The following is an 18,226-nucleotide window of genomic DNA, read 5'->3' on the forward strand; positions in this document are numbered from 1 at the left end:
CTAGGTATTGCTGATTATGGCTGAGTATGGCTGGGTACAGCTGGGTTTGCTGACTACGGCTGGGTATTGCTGAGTATGGCTGTGTACGGCTGGGTATTGCTGAGTACGGCAGGGTACAGCTGGGTTTGCTGACTACGGCTGGGTATTGCTGAGTACGGCTGGGTATCGCTGAGTATGGCTGTGTACGGCTGGGTATTGCTGAGTACGGCAGGGTACAGCTGGGTTTGCTGACTACGGCTGGGTATTGCTGAGTACGGCTGTGTACAGCTGGATATTGCTGAGTACGGCTGATTATGGCCGAGTATGGCTGGGGGTGGATGGGATGGCTGAGCATGGATGATGGATGAGTATGGCTGAGTGTGGATGGCTGAGCTTGGATGGATGAGTATGACAGAGGGATGGCTGAGCATCGATGGATGGATGAGTATTGCTGAGCATGGATGTATGAGTATGACAGAGAGATGGCTGAGCATGGATGGATGGATGAGACTGCAATGGGCACAGAGCAGTGCTGTGGGCACTACCAATCCAGCCTACAGCGCTGCTGCAACCAATCTCTCTCTTCTCCGCTCACACTGTACCCATCGGTACAGAGAGGGGAGAGAGGAACCGGACATGACGCTGGTTTGTTTACAAGTGATCATTCTGTCATTTGATGGAGCGATAACGTGGTAAACAGCCGCTGTCAGCAGCCATTTACCGTGATGCGCCGGGTCCGGTCACGGATTCTGGGAGGCTGTCAATGTACGCCCTCCCTGAGTTATCGAGCTGCGTTGTAGCCATCATTGGGCTATGGCCCGGTTGTTAAGTGGTTAAAGGAATCAACAGCAAATCATTGATCAAATAAAATGTTTGAAAATGATGAATTGAATGGCAGTCAATGCCAGAACCTGGATTTCCCATTGCAGTGTTGAGTTAATAGCGGTGAATGTTACCTGCACATATGTTTTATAAATGCCTCTCATCCTCAGCGTCTGACAGCAAATATCTGGGTAACGATTGACCAATCAATGTGTAAATTTGTATATATACACACAAGAGTCACACAAACTAATGTTATAATAAGAAAGTAAAACAAACTTCAGTATAATTTTCAATTTTATTTATAACAATATTCTGTGTTATTTAAGTTGTAAAGTAATCCAGCAAAAATTATTAAAACTCTTTTTTTTTGTAACCCTGCCTCCCTCAAATCAGCCCAATAAAACATTTTGAAATGAGTGCTTTCCAAATTCAACAAATAAAAAAATACTGTATGTGAACATAACATATCCTTTAGCACATCTGATAAAATAAAATGAGAAAGAAAATAGATTTCCTGGATGTGACTGGAAAAAAGCAGTTCTTACAAAGGCCATTGGCTGAGTTGGATTTGGAGGGACGTGCTGGTGTATCACATGGAATGTGTTCCTGTCCTAAAAAAAATTAAATTAAAAAAAAAAGTTTTTGTGCAAGAAATGATCTTGAACATTTCCATTCCATGAAGTATGATGAGTGACAATGGTGGAATATTACTTAACATTATAAGGCTTATAGTGCAACATTGTTTTGAACAAAGAGAAACAGGTTCTATGTTGTCCATGATCTAATATGGCTGGGTTATTCATGGTATAGAATTAGATGAAACTTCACAACCTATATTACCATATGTTTATTTAATATCAAATTCTGCTGAAGCACTCTGTGTGTTTCTTATGTATTAAGAATAATAGTCTCTCTTTTTAAATGTTACATTCCATGCTTTGTTCAATATTCAATGGCTTATATTAATTACTGTGTTTTCAGATTAGTGGAAAGCCTCTCGTTGTAATGGATTTTACCCCCAAATACCTGACCCTTCTTCTGTCTGGTTCTAGAATAGGTGGAGAGCAACTACAGCATACTAATATACTAAACAATGGGGTTGATTTACTAAAGGCAAATAGGCTGTGCACTCTACAAGTGCAGTTGCTCCAGAGGTTAGTAAATGAGTAGAAGCTCTGCTGACTTCCACCATCAAAATCATGTGCAAACAAAAATGCTTTTTTTTTTTTTTTCTCCTTGCACGTGATTGGGTATTGTTTGCAAAAGTGAAGCTTTATCTCATTTACTAAGCTCTCTTTGCAAAGTGCACAGTCTATTTACCTTTAGTAAATCAACCCCTATGTGTGCACAATGCCAAAGTGCTTACATATGAAGGGTTTACACCCTTCATATACAAAAATATCCATAGCACAATTTCTCACTGTGATACTGTGCTACTCTATGTGCAAATGCAAAAACTTATAGTGAAGAATCACTTGATGAAATGTGTCAGTATTAATGCGACTCTGTTCTCACACTGCCACCCAAACCTGACCAGGATTTCTGCCCAATCCCCTATAACTTCCAGCAAGGCCAAGTTTTCAGCAATAATATTCTGCTGCAGCTACAAAGGCCATTTCCTGTGGGGGAAAGATTAAAAAAAAAAGAGAAAAAAAAGGAAAGGTGATGTAAACTCATGACACAACAAGGCAGCTGAAGGCAGGTAAACCCCCTACACTGTCAGTACAACTTTGTGCTGCAAGGCCCCAGACAGGAAAAAAAAGTGATCACACAAATAACTAATAGACATTTACTTCTATCACACCTGCCATGTACACAGGCAAAGTAGACATTTTGTTAGTTGAAGGCAGCTATTTAATGAGGACAACAGTAAGATGAGACGCAACGTACCTCAGTGATAAAAACGTATTAAAACTTCACAGTGCTTTAGTTTAAAATACACATGGTGTATTATGATTAAAAAGCACCGTGGTTTTCTGAATAAATGTTTTTATGTCCAAATTACTGTGCAAATTAGGGAATTTCCAAACTTCCCATTAGCTTTTTTTTTTTTTTTTTTCTTCGTACCGTTGGTATGGTTTCCTAATTCAGTGATAAAATGACTCTCCACCCAACCTGACAGACACACTTAAAAGGTTGCAACGCCACAGACACAAACTATTCTTAAAAATAATTTAACCTGTTAAGGTGCACCTACTTTGCTCCTGTGAGCTATCCATAACCAAAGTGTTCTATGTGAAGGCTTGTGGGCTTGAAATAAAGTCTAATATCACAATTAAGACATTAATAATTAAAAAATAAAAATAAAAAAGGGTTTTAGTGAGAAGAGTGTTAGAAATGTGAATTCATCATTGAAGGTTGAAAAACAAAAAAAAGTCAGATTTTCTTAAAAATTTAGGTTTGGGAAACATACACAAATGAGAATAAAAACACCTGGGCACATTCATTTTTTTGGAGATTACATAGCATTGCTTTTAAAATACACAATCATTTCGATCTCCCCGTCATCCACCCCTCTTTTTTTCTGGATTCTGACGGAAAATAAAACAAATAAACATTTTCTTCTAGACTTGTATAGTACTGAAGATGACTGCAGCAGAACCAAAGTAACAGAATACAAAAGCCCTTAAACGCTATAAACTTGAAGCTATTGGAAGCAAAATGCAGTTTTTTTTTTTCTTTTTTATTATTAGCTAAAACACATTCATTTGGGTGGGGGGGGTCCTTCCTCCAGCTAGAAAAGGGATTGTTTATCTGGTTCTCCAGTAAGCAGGCACAGTAAGATTTGTAGAAGAAGCTCCTCAGGTGTTGGGGAAGATGCATGGACCCTGTTGCCCGTGTTGGGAGTTTTTGTGGTTATGACTTCAGACGTGAGGCTTTCCAATTTCCTGCATGACATACATGCAGTCAGTTGCTTCTGGTTCACTTGTGGCAGTGAAGGTGTTCAAAGTCACTTTGCACAAAACCAGTAACACCCAGAAATTATACTTTTCTCTCTCTTCAAAAGGCTCAGCCCGAATAATGGCAACATTCTCTCTTCTTCACATCATTAAAAAAAAAAATTAATTGTAAAATGATTGTTATTTACGGTATGCTGTAGCTAAAAACATGAAGCAAATAAGGAAAAAAAAAAAAAACAAAAGCAACTGAAAGAGCTCGCCTGGCACGTTTTGCTCCATTTACTTTGTACCATTCTGATAATTCTTGAAGTGAATAAAATAACGTAACAGTCTTGTTTAAAAGGCCAGCCCTTGAAAATATAAAAGCGGACCCTCTTGTTGATGTATAATTTGTCTTCTTTGCTATACAAGCTGCCTTTCCTTTTTATCTTCTGTAGTATCTCTCTCTTCAACTCTCCTGTCTGCAGTGTGCCACTTTATGTTTATTGCAGAGTCCCATTACAGGCAGGTTCCAAGCATGTATGGGCAAGGAGCTGAAGGATTTCAGACAGGTTCCAGAAAATAATGGCAAGGAAAAAAATATATTTATAATACTGAGATCAATATAAAAGTAGTCCTTCATTTATACACTTTATACACCGTTAGGCTGTGTGTGTGTTTTCTCCATAATTTTTAAAAGTTTTTTTTTTTTTATCTATTTTTTTTCTCTTTTTACTAAAATGTCATCCCTATGCCAGTGGGTCTGAGAAATCATCCTCTCCTCCACGAGACAGCAGTTCTCGCTTCTCATCCGTGCTTGCTAGAGAATTTCGGCTGTTGTGTGCTCCCATGTACAATGTGGCGTAGACTGGGTTAGTGAAGTTTGTTGGCTGAAAGGCGAGAAAGGGATTTTGAGAAAACATATTCAAGCAATCATTTATTTCCTGTATAATCAGTCATTTAATACTCAGTGCTTTTTTGTTGTTTCTTACACTAAATTGATTTAAAGTAGAACTATGGGCGAAACTTTTGTTTTTATTTTGGATAGAGTAAGGGAGGGTTATAACCCCTGTCAGATTTTTTCCACCATCTATGATCCATTGCAGAGATTTTGCTTCATTTCCTGTCCCATAGCTAAGCAGGAAGTAAAAGGTAATCCCTGCAAATGAAGGGAATTCCTTGGGGACCCCCAGGTCACCAGAACAAGTGTCTCCATTAGAAGATTTCATCTAGATTACTTTTCTAGGGACAACCCAAAATGTGGGGATTTTTCTTTTACTTCCACTTTAAATGATAATGGTAAACAGGCCAAATAGAGAAGGTGAATGTCCTTAGCGGAGGCACAGACAACAATAAAAACCTGACAGGTGTTCTAATCCCTCTCTACCCTAGCCAAAACGTTAAAAAAGTTTTGCCTTTAGTTATACTTTAAGGCTGGGTTCATACCACTGTACAGAGAGGCTCACAGCAGGAGCCCAGTGTGTCTCTGTTCACCGTTTCATTTACGATTTTGGTCTGAATTTTAGGCTGAATTCGGACCAGAAAATGCACAGGATTCCTATGCAATTCACTACAGAGCAGCTCCTGAGATGTGTGAGCCGGCTCCATTGAGAACCGGTCACAATCTCCTGACATGCGAATTGGATGCGGGGAAACCAATTCACAATAGTGTGAACTCAGCCTTGAGAGACACTGTCACTTTGCCTATTAAGATTAATGTAACAGTGTTTGCTGATATCCCACCCTACCCAGCAAGTTATACAACCAAATGTGCACTCCTTCCCTGCCTTCTTGGTATAGTGGGGAGCATGAGACCTTCTCCACATGACATGGCTTGGGCCTAAGTGGCTAACCACCAGGCCCTAGCACTGTCACATGACCTACTACATCTACTTCTGATAACATCTGAGCTTGCCTAAGTGGGATGAATATTAGGGGTGCGCATCTTCACTGGTCTCGATTACGATTATCTGGTCAACGATTCGATATCACGATGCATCACGATTACTGACGAGCTCCCACTTCCGCTTGGGCCGCCTAGGCGGCCCTTCCACCCTGCAATCTTCTGGGACACATCACAGTTCCCAAAAGATTGCCCGGCTATGCAGGAAAGCGCAGTGAGACATGCGCACCCGGCTGTGAAGCTGCAAGCTGTCACAGCCGGATGCCCCCAGTAGTATTGCCAGCGCTGTGGACAGGCGGGGGAGAGAATGGAGGGTTTGGGTGGCCACGTCGCTGGATTGTGGGACAGGTGAGTGTCTTTTTATTAAAAGTCAGAAGATGCACTTTTTTGTAGCTGCTGACTTCTAATAAACAAAAAATTGACTGGAACTCTGCTTTGAATTAAAAATAACCTCACTCCCTAAAAAGTGCACTAATACGTTGCACTACAGGGTACAGAGATTCACACACACATGGCTGCTTGGAGGTCAGAAGGGATAGAATCCACAGATGACAAACATCCCTGTGAAGTTCCCTGTACTGTCTCTGTGCTGGACCAGTGGCAGCTGGTGCTCAAAATTTTTTTGGGGGGCGCAAACAAACTGAAAAATACTGAACCTCCCCCATCAAATGCAGCCTTACTGTGCCCATCAAATGCAGCCACTGTGCCCGTCAAATGCAGCCACTGTGCCCGTCAATCGCAGCCACCTGTGCCCGTCAAACGCAGCCACCTGTGCCCGTCAAACGCAGCCACCTGTGCCCGTCAAACGCAGCCACTTGTACTGCCCAAACGCAGCCACTTGTGCTGCCCAAACGCAGCCACCTGTGCCTGTCAAACGCAGCCACCTGTGCCCGTCAAACGCAGCCACCTGTGCCCGTCAAACGCAGCCACCTGTGCCCGTCAAACGCAGCCACCTGTGCCCGTCAAACGCAGCCACCTGTGCCCGTCAAACGCAGCCACCTGTGCCCGTCAAACACAGCCACCTGTGCCCGTCAAACACAGCCACCTGTGCCCGTCAAAGGCAGCCACCTGTGCCCGTCAAACGCAGCCACCTGTGCCCGTCAAACGCAGCCACCTGTGCCCATCAAACGCAGCCACCTGTGCCCATCAAACGCAGCCACCTGTGCCCATCAAATGCAGCCACCTGTGCCCATCAAATGCAGCCACCTGTGCCCATTAAATGCAGCCATCACTAACCCCACACAATTACTTTCTTTTAATTAATGTTATATTACAATAGATGCTGTGCCCCCGCTGTATGTGCTTTTAAAAAACAATGTCACCACATACCGAATTTCGCCGTAGTAGTACGATCATGTGACTCCCGGCCCGTCCCGCCCCTCTCCTCTCTCTTCTCCGCTCTCCTCTCACGTGTCTCCTGAGTCCTGACGTCAGCGGGGAATTCTCAGTCCCGCCCGCTGACTATAGTTATCGTATCAGAAGAGAGGCGTGCGGGACTGAGAAATCCCCGCTGACGTCAGGACCCAGGAGACGAAAGAGGAGAGCTGAAAGGAGAGCGGAGAGGGGCGGGACGGGCCGAGAGTCACATGATCGTACTACTACGGCGAAATTCGGTATAAAGCGACATTGTTTTTTAAAAAGCACATACAGCGGGGGCACAGCATCTATTGTCATACAACATTCATTAAAATAAAGGCATTTTAAAAATACGCTCGGAGTGCTTTCCCGGGAGGGGCGGGGCTACTAATGACGTCACCGGACATCGATTTTCCGGTCCTTATGCATCGATGCCGCATCGGGGACACCCGAATCGCGATACATCGATGCAACGATTAATTTCAGCACCCCTAATGAATATACCTTGCTAGGGAGGGGTATATCAGTGCATATGGTCACTTTGTCCGGGGTAGGCAAAGTGACAATATCTCTTTAATGAGCTCATTATATAAATATATGCGCAACACACCCCTCTCTGCATGAACCCCCTCCGTGTTATCATTTGACAGTAAATGCTCAAGCAAATCAACCTACATTGCTCACCAAAATAACTTATTTTTGACACAAAATGCAAAAACAGGACTTCCTAGAAATGACTCTCAAGCTCTGAGAGAGGCTAAGGAGAAAAAGCAGCATTACCAAAGCAATGAGTCTAAGCCTGAAAGAGGTTAAGAGGAATTAAGGACTGAGAGGACTCACATATTATAGTCCATGAGTTAATGAAGGAGCACTTAGACAGCTAACAAAATTTAAATTTTGTGTTATTAAAATTGTCATTTTACCTTATCTGGGTCTAAAGTGAAGTCTGCATCGATCAATTCTCCCACATCATCATCTGGCTCGCCTTCATACATTTTGTAGGTTGGGTTGCCGATCTCTACATTCATTGCTCCATTGGTCATTCGCTGGTGCTGGAAACCTTTGGCCCTGTGAAAACATTTCCTATTACTAATTGAAGGGAAGTCTTCAGAAATATTATAGCTGATAGAATAAAGTTCACAACATAGGGCCGTCTCTAACAGAAATTTTGTTGGTGGAACTTTTGTATAGTTGCCTCCAAGCAGTATGCTCATAGTCGGTAAAAATGTTACTTCGTTCATTGTACATAGACTATAATAAGTATTACTTTGGAGTCAATATTGCATTCTTCACAATAATGGGGTACACAAGAATACTACTGTATATAAACATTACATGCAGTGCCTCACAATACAGGGGATACAGAGAAGTACTATTGCAGCCAAGGTAAATATTGTATACTCCACAACACAGAGGTAGCCAGTAGTGTTATTTTATTTGGAGTAAATACTGCATAATATAGAGAAGACTTCAAATATTATTCTACAATATGAGAATTGTAGCAGGTGTATAAAACACATCCTTTGCAATACAGGGGTATCAAATGCTGATATTGTGACAGCAGCTCTCAATATAGCACGAATCACAATATGATATTTTTCTTATAGTATTATTATAGCTTCAATAAATATCTTAAATTCGGTCATACAAGAGGGGTCAAGAAATATTTTCACTAGTGTGATTCATACATATCTTACACCACAAAGAGAATCTCCAGTATTATTAATGTAGCTAATAGTACAAATAAACGATATGTAGGAAATGTTTTTTATCACATTTATTTTTTAGATGAACAAACATACACCGCCATTTTAGGAGATCACTAATGTCATTTATAAATTAGCTGTTCTTACCCGCTCATCCTGTGTCTGTACCAGGCAAATATTCCAATTCCAAGAAGGAGAAGTAACAATATTACCACAATTGGAATTACAACGGAGGTGGTCTCTGCAGAAAATACATCAAAAGGAGAAAGCATTAGTCACTGCATGAAGAATTAAGTGTATATAAAACGTTTTTTGTTTCTTACTCAACTGTGTTTATTTGAGCAGCAGTTAAGGGTGACTTAGGTGACTCAGTCACTAATGCCCTGTACACATGACCGGTTTTGCCGTCGGAATGAAACTCCGAAGGTTTCTCCGACGGAATTTCGCTCAAGTGGTCTTGCCTGCACACGGTCACACCAAAGTCCGACCGTCCAGAACGCGGTGACGTACAACATGTACGATGGGACTAGAAAAAGGAAGTGCAATAGCCAGTAGCTTCCGTCTCGTACTTGCTTCAGAGCATGCGTCGTTTTTGGTCCGTCGGAACAGCATACAGACGAGCGGTTTCCCCGATAGGAATTGGTTCCTTCGGAAATATTTAGAACATGTTCCATTTCTAGGTCCGTCAGAATTTTCTAAAAAAAAGTCCGATGAGGTACACACACGATCGGAATAGACGATGAAAAGCTTCCGTCTGACTTTTTCTGTCGGATATTCCGCTCGTGTGTACGCGGCATAAGTAAAATGAAGCCAGCATGTAAAAGAGGATGCTTATATGATTACAATTCCAGCGGCCTGTATGTTAAAATTTTGCCATGTTGCTAATCTATCGCAGGTATATGGTACTTCTAGGCCTACTGAATACCAGCTCCTTCGCCTCACACTATGGTTCCTCCCAATGGCTGCTAAGCATAAAGCAGGTATTCACAAACACTTAAGTATCAGACATAACCAAAGGCCAGAGATTAGCAATGCGTCTGAATTTTAACTCACAGGCTGCTGGAAAAGTAAGTATATGCCATCTCTTACGGGCTAGCTTTATTTTAGACTTTAGTAACTGGGTCACTTTAAAGACCACCACCTAAAATGTAGCGACTTTAGGGTATTAACACCCCCCCCCCCGAAATTCTGAGTTGTTATTAACATGACACAGTATAACCTGTGTATGGCTAAGAGCCCCTTGCCTCATTTTTCCAGTAATTCCAGGGAGTAAAGCCTGGTACACACCAACAATTTTTTTGGTTGAACAAAAGAAAACCTAACAGCTCCATTGCGATTCAACATTTGTACAGCAATTCCCCCCCGCCAGAACACACTCGTTTGTAGCCTATACAGCGTAGAATTTGCTTTTTAACTTAATTTCACAAACTGTTTAAAATTATTAATTAGAGTTGGTGTTTGCCAAAATATGTAGACATTGTGTAGACATTAGCTCCAAATACACTATATATGGAACTATACATATCAACATGTAAGGCATAAAACACCGATATGGCAATCTATATCAGGAATCTATATCTAGAAATCTATATGGAAATGAGATTTTCACAAGCTTTTCCAAGAATTAGATTTAAAAAATTCGTAAATTCGAAAAATGAAAAAAAATCGTAAATTCGAAATTCATAAATTAGAAAAATTCGTAAAATGCAAAAATTCGGAATTCGTAAATTCGAAAATTCGTAAATTTGAAATTCGTAAATTCGAAAATCCGAAAATAAGAAAGAAAAATCTGAGAATTAGAAAGAACGAAAATCCAAGAATTCAAAATACTAATAAAAACTAACTATTAAATTATAAGTATTGGAATTTCCTTTCAAATTTGGCTGTTAATGAAAGTAACGAATACAAATTTATCTGAAGTTACGAATTATCCAAAATAAAGAATGCATCATCTAAACAAATGGAACGAAACAAAATAATAATAAATAATAATAAGTTATTATTGTTATTTTTTATTATTAATTTGTTACGTTCCATTCATTTAGATATGGCATTCGTTATTACGAATAATTCGTAACTTCGGATAAATTCCTATTTGTTACGTTCGCTAACAGCCAAATTTGAAAGGAAAATCCAATAACTATTACTAACTATTAAAGTATAGGTAAGTTATTATTAGTTAGTTATTATTTCAGATTTTCGAGTTTTCAGGTTTTTGAATTTTCTGATTTTCGTTCTTTTGAATTTTTTGATTTTCATTCTTATTCTTGGATTTTCAAATTTCCGAATCTTCTGAAATTCGGATATTTCCGAATTAACAAATTTGTCTAAATTTGTTAAAAAAAAAAAATTTGTAACCAAACAAATTGCACATGTCTACTTCTTGGCAGTTTTTCTGAAAAATGCACTTAAAAAGGAGCAAAAGGCCAGGCATCCATAGCACAGCAAGACATACTGGGGATTCGGTGGTACTTCCTACCGTGAACTTCTAGTTCTGCACCATCTCCCAAGTAGGACCCTCCCTTCATACTAAAACCCCAATCAGAGGCAATGCAGTTAGAGACCTCTTTCTCTGCCAGCTCTATACATAATCAATAGTAGCCTCATTCTCCCGACTCTCCGATTCACACCCCACTCTAGCAAACCAATTCATCATCTGGATCGAAGAGCCTTCTTTGGGAGGTGATGTCCAGAGAGACCTTTATTTCCAGGCTCTGCTGCAATTCTTACCAACTTGGTCTGCATCTAAAGTGACCTCCTTAGAGAATGCTAACACCTCTATTGAATCTCGTTTTCATCTTCCCTCAAAACTGCATGAAACCAAAAGCCAAAAACGGACTTCTCTGCATGCTGAAGATGGCGATACCAAAAGCCAGATCTGGTATAGACAGCTACACAAAATTTTCTGTTGGAAAAGCTACCAACTACTCAATTGAACAGGTCCCGCCATGCAGAGCAAACTTGACAGATGTGTTATGCGGGCTCCACTTATAAATGGAGGATATTTTGGGAAAGGCTTGCTAAAAGACCCTTTTGAGCACGACAGTGCCCATAGCCATGTTTTGCCACATATCTATGCTCTATGCAGAATTCTAGAAACCACTGCTTGACCTTATTGAATATACATCACCAACATAAGTGAGGACATCCATTCCACATTCCAATGATAAAGATGGCAAATCTTTGCAACTACATCCCACTCTCATTTGCCAGAGCTATTCTAATTCTTAAACACAGAGAAGATTCCCATTTCAACCTGGCTGAATTTCTCACTGGACCAAGACACACCTCGGTGTCTTTCTTACAGACCTCCCTTATTTCCCTAACAGATTGGTAATATTTATCTCGACTGCGCTTGACCAATAACTAAGACTGCTGCATCGAAAATTCCTTAAATACCAGGATGTATGTTAATGATGAAAAATAAAAGTGTGCTGTCTCAATTTATACAAAGTGTAAAATTTAAATCCAAGTCTTAATACACACAGAATTCTCAAAGTGACAAAGGCTTAAAAAACACCTCTTATCACCCTTAGGTGATCCCATTGTAACATATATAAAGCGCAAATGCAATTGAAAATGAACTTTAACAAAGTGCAAGGAAATACAATCATAAAAATTGATAGCACAAAAATTGTCATAAAAATCTGCTGTTCATCAGCATAATGAATGTATATGTATACAAGTAAGATGATGAAAAAATTAAACTAATGTCCCTCATCTACTATACAAGTGCCATTGAATGAAGTGTAGAGTCTTCAACAATAAGTGCATCACCACTGTGCTCTTAGGGTAAAAATGGCCTCTTGCCAGATCCAAAAGGATCGAGTGCACACATTAGAACTCCACAGCTAGGATGGACACCACTCCACACAGCCGCCTCTCCGCAATTCCACGTGGCCAAAGGCTCCCGAGGGTAATCACAGGGTAATGAAATTAGAAAGAATGACTCATTCAATGGCACTTGTATAGTGGATGAGGGACATTAGTTTCATTTTTTTCACCATCTTACTTGTATACATATACATTAATTATGCTGATAAACAGCAGATTTTTATGACAATAATGTTTGTGCTATCAGTATTTCCTTGTACTTTGCTAAAGTTCATGTTCAATTGCATTTGCACTTTATATATGTTTCAATGCGTTTTTTAAGCACTTGTCACTTTGAAAATTTTGTGTATTAAGACTTTGAATTCATTTTTACACTTTGTATATATTGAGATAGCACACTTTTATTTTTCATCATTTCCCTAACAGAGCCATGATACATCTAAATGTACAAGAATCATAAAGCTAGCTAAAAATTGATACACAAACTTTTCAAATAACATGCTCAATCACTGCTTTGAACCACACACTAGCCAACAAGACCTCTGCTCTTTAACCACCTCAGCCCCAAACCATTTGGCTGGCCAAAGACCAGAGGACTTTTTACACTTTGGCACAGCACTGCGCTGCTATAACTGGTAATTGCGCGGTCATGCAATGTTGTACCCAAACTAAATTTGCGTCCTTTTTTCCCCACAAATGGAGCTTTCTTTTGATGGTATTTGATTGCCTCTGCGATTTTTATTTTTTGCAATATAAATGGAAAAAGACCGAAAATTTTGAAAAAAAAAAAAGGATATTTTCTACTTTTTGTTATAAGAAAAATCCAATAAACTCAATTTTAATCATACATTTAGGCCAAAATGTATTCAGCCACATGTCTTTGGTAAAAAAATAAAATAAGCGTATATTTATTGGTTTACGCAAAAGTTATAGCGTCTACAAACTAGGGTGAATTATCTGGAATTTACACAGCTTTTAGTTTATGACTGCCTATCTCATTTCTTGAGGTGCTAAAATGGCAGGGCAGTACAACCCCCCCCCACCCCCATGACCCCATTTTGGAAAGTAGACACCCTAAGGAAATTGCTAAGAGGCATGTTGAGCCCATTGAATATTTTATTTTTTTGTCCCAAGTGATTGAATGACAAAAAAAATTTTTTTACAAAAAGTTGTCACTAAATGATATATTGCTCACACATGCCATGGTTATATGTAGAATTGCACCCCCAAAATACATTCTGCTGCTTCTCCTGAGTATGGGGATACTTTTTGGGAGCCTAGCCATGTACGGGGCCCCGAAAACCAAGCACCGCCTTCAGAATTTCTAAGGGCGTAAATTTTTGATTTCACTCCTCACTACCTATCACAGTTTTGAAGGCCATAAAATGCCAAGATGATACAAAACCCAGCCAAATGACCCCATTTTGGAAAGTAGGCACTTCTATGACCATTTTTAAGAAGTATGCATCCAGGGAAGATGTAAGATGTATGATCCAGGGAATATATATAAGAAATGTCCATAAAACTTTTCTTGATCATCAGTTGAAAATGATAATGGTATAGTCCATAGGGTATAACAGGAAAGAGTATAAGAGGATCACCACCACCGGCACCCAGACAAACTGCCTCTTACCCTCCTCTTTGGGCCCTTATTACAGGGGTCAAATAGGCATTACATAGAAGAGGAAAACCTCAATCATCCATAAACGACCGGACACCAGCAGATATAGCAAACTGCAAGCAGGATGGATAGCACTCTCCACACTTGATCCATGTTCTAACAATGTTGAATCCATATACATACATTTGGCCCATGCAATAAAAGTAAATGCACCTCATAGTGCAGTAAGTTTTAGAAGATTATTTATTTCTAAAAAATGCTATATTGCACTCCTCATACGTTTGACGTTGTCAGGGCCATATGATGAAACGCGTAGGGAGGAGCTTGTGATGCTATGTGACTAGAGTGTATGCCGGGACATGGCAGCCATCTTCCTGGCAGTTTAAGCCATTATTCAGTGCCTTTTTTCCATCGAAAGCATGTGAGTGTAATATAGAGTTTTTAGAAAAAAAAATATCCAATAAAACCTACTGCACTGTGAGACGCATTTAGCTTTATTGCATGGGCCAAACTATGTATATGGATTCAACATTTGTGAGAACGGGGATCGAGTATGGAGAGTGCTGTCCATCCTGCTTCCAGTTCGCTATATCTGCTGGTGTCCGGTCGTTTATGGCTGATTGAGGTTTTCCTCTTCTATGTAATGCCTATTTGACCCCTGTAATAAGGGTCCAAAGAGGAGGGTAAAAGGCAGTTTGTCTGGGTGCCGGTGGTGGTGATCCTCTCTCACACGCTTTCCTGTTATACCCTATGGACTATACCATTATCATTTTCAATTGAGGATCAAGAAAAGTTTTATAGACATTTCTTAGCACTGAACCTATTTTATATATATTGCATTATTGTCGTTCACCAATATTGTGCTGGCTGCTTGTTCTGTTATTGTTTTTTTCAGTTTTAGTGTTAGTGTTATTTAGCGCAGCAGAAACCCATTTCTTTTTTTGATCCAGGGAATATCCGATTGCCTCTTGGCGGATCAGGAAGTATTTTTTTCCCTGCTGAAGCAAATTGGATCATGCATTACTGTTTTTTTGCCTTCCTCTGGGTCAACTGTGGGTATGGGATTGTGTATATAGGATTGTAAAAAAGACGTTCCCCCCTTTATTGTTTAAACTAGATGGACTTTTGTCTTTTTTCAGCCAGACTAACTATGTAAGACAGGTCCACAAGACATACTTTTTTGAAACGTTATCCAGCATTGACAAACTCGGCCTCTAAAAACTCTTACTCCTTTAATAAAGAGATGGAGAATGACTTACAGACCACACTTTCTACAGACCAAAAATTACGCTAATTCACCTTACTCATAAATCCTCCATAAGTAATGTGTATCAAGAAGAAGGCTATAAGTTAAACTAATGGTATAGGATACTCTGTTTTCTATGTATTTTCCCAAAACATGTTGGTGCTGTAGAGAGGTAGTGGGCTTATTCCTTCGCAGACAGATACATTGCAAATGACACATCTTTCTTTCTCTACCATCATAATATTTTTCCCAGGAGGGCCTACTCTACAAACACTCCATCCTCATCTATCTTGTCAACAATCACAAGGCTTGTAGTCCAGCACTTGGTAGTTGGTAGAACGCTCCAACAATAGCACAGTGGTTTGTCAGAATCAAATATATGGAGGAACTCTCATCCACTATCCAGGGGACAGAAGAAGCCCTTAGTCTTACTGGCTGGAATACATGCACAAATGAGTACATACTGTATCAATCCCCATCCATCCCCCACGTTCCCCTCACCCATAGTTCCTATATCCCCTCTTCTTTTTAATCTTTTTATATTAAGAGCTCCCCTCTCTTCTTCTCTCTCATCTTTTGACTATCTTTGCTGAGATTTGTCCTATCATCTTCCTTTCTTTTACTCAATACTTACATCTTCCCAACCTTTATATCCTGTTTAAATTTTATTTTCCACATTATATCAACCCCATCCCTCATTAAACACACCAATTTTTTTCTAAAACCAAAGATCCCTGAGATTTGTTTGCAACAGCTCTTTTTCAGTGGAGGTAGTGCACATGCTGGAGAATCTATATCTAGCTCTTGATATGCAGTATTGAACATCAGTGTAGATTGTTTAAAGCTTGATATCTGTTGTCCTTTGCAGTTATTTATTTATTTCAGTTACTTATATAGCACCGTCAATTTACGCAGTGCTTTACATATACATTGAACATTCACACCAGTCCCTACCCTCAAGGAGCTTACAATCTAAGGTCCCTAACTCACATTCATACATACTAGGGACAATTTAGACAGGATCCAATTAACCTACCAGCATGTCTTTGGAGTGTGGGAGGAAACCAGAGTACCTGGAGAAAACCCACGCAGGCACAGGGAGAACATGCAAACTCCAGGCAGGTAGTGTCGTGGTTGGGATTCAAACCAGCGACCCTTCTTACTGCTAGGCGAAAGTGCCATCATTGAAGTCCTTTTTTCCATGATCTGTACTGCCTCTATGCATGGTATGTAATTACTAGTCTTTTCTTAAAATGAAGAATTAACCATAAAGAAAGACCAAAGGCAAGGCCTAAATGTGTATATGAGTATTTGCTACAAAGCTTTGTGTCAAGGCATGGATAAATACGCACTCGATGTTGGTTGTGACTGTCCTACAAAAAGTACTAATGCTGCACCACGTCTGTCACTAAGGACACCTAGGCGCATTGACATATTTTGAAATTCTTTGCGCTGAGGTTCCATGAGACATACTTTACCTAAGTAATGTGTACCAAAGAGCAGGCTAAAAGTTACTAACCAGAAAGTATTTGGTGCAAAGCTTTGTGCCAAGGCATTAAAGTGCAAAGATATACACTTACTTGATGTTGGTTGTGACTGTCCTACAAACTCTTCACATGTTGGACCAGTTCTATCAGACGGACACCTAGAAAGATAATGTAAAGTTATATGAACAACTGCACATATAGGAAGAAGTATTCTACAGCTAGAATTGTAAATATCAGCTGTATATCACATAATGAATGATCATTACAGGATATATATCTTCTTATAGTTTCTGCATTATTACCGCATAGTACAGATCTTTTCTGGCAATAGTATAAATACGTATCTCAGTCCTAAAGGTTTATTTTAAACCATGATCTTTCCAATCATATATTTTTTGTGAACACTGTTTATTTTCTTTAAAGTATATGTCTTGTCAAAAAAAAAAAATGCAGTACATTTCTGAAATACTGTACATACATAATTCCCTGTTCTATCCCTTCAAAATGGCTGCAAGTAAAGAAAGATAACCTGTTGATCTGCCAGAAATACAGTGAGATGTCAACTTCCTGTTTGAGCTGACAAATATGTATCTTCTGCACTGAAATCCCAAGCAGTCATGTCAGCCTTGCCTAGTTCTCCTTAACTGGACTACGGAACATACTCACCCTCCACATCTCTGCAACATACTACTGCTGCTAAAACATAATTAAAAGTACTTTCTCATAAAGTAAGATTTGTTATGTAAGTGTATTACTGAACCTTGTAGTTGAACATCAGTCTGTGAAATCATGAAACTTACATTCCAAGTGCTCTGATGTGGGTGTTGCGAATATAGAAGAGACAGATTTATCACATATGCTTCCAAATAAATGACGCAACAGCTCCCTGCAACTATAACTTACTAAAAATGGTTTTACAGTGTATGTCTAGGCAAAAAACAAATGTGAAACACCTCTGCAAAACATAATCATGTCCTCATGTTTTGTCTCAAAGTCGAGCTTCACTCTGTTACTAAATAGATAAAATATATCATATTCACTTGTTTTTAACTTTATTTTACATGTCATCAGTTACTTCTTGGTTTCTAAGCCTAGGAAGTATGATGTCATACATCCCATGAGTCTTCAGGAGGGGAGGAGGGAGTTTCTCAGCTAAGCATACCCTTCTGCCCACATGCCTGAGCTAAGGGCAGATGGATTCCAGGATATAAATGCTACATCAGGGGTAGGCAACCTTAGAGAGGTGGAGATCTACCTGAACAACACTGATGAAGTCAAAGATCACCAGGCACAGTGTCCTGTTAGGGCTGACCAGAGCACGATGCCGGAAAGGCATGCTGCATGAGTGTTTCCTGCACCGTGTTCAAAACGCACTACCTTTGTGATCTAC

General features: G+C 39.8%; 1 protein-coding gene across 1 annotated transcript in view; it reads right to left on the reverse strand.

Moving 5' to 3' along the window:
* Positions 1–1,080: 1,080 nt before the first annotated feature.
* The window catches only part of LRP1 (LDL receptor related protein 1), a 523,305-nt gene continuing 506,159 nt past the window's right edge, over positions 1,081–18,226 (reverse strand). The window contains exons 86-89 of the mRNA XM_073613827.1: positions 16,930–16,994; positions 8,796–8,889; positions 7,866–8,010; positions 1,081–4,573 (exon numbers count right to left, since the gene is read on the reverse strand). Coding sequence (XP_073469928.1) covers positions 4,433–4,573; positions 7,866–8,010; positions 8,796–8,889; positions 16,930–16,994 — 445 coding nt within the window. The 3' untranslated portion in view covers positions 1,081–4,432. The remainder of the gene's footprint in view (positions 4,574–7,865; positions 8,011–8,795; positions 8,890–16,929; positions 16,995–18,226) is intronic.

The sequence above is a fragment of the Aquarana catesbeiana genome, linkage group LG02, assembly GCF_042186555.1.
Source record: "Aquarana catesbeiana isolate 2022-GZ linkage group LG02, ASM4218655v1, whole genome shotgun sequence".
Taxonomy (NCBI): domain Eukaryota; kingdom Metazoa; phylum Chordata; class Amphibia; order Anura; family Ranidae; genus Aquarana; species Aquarana catesbeiana.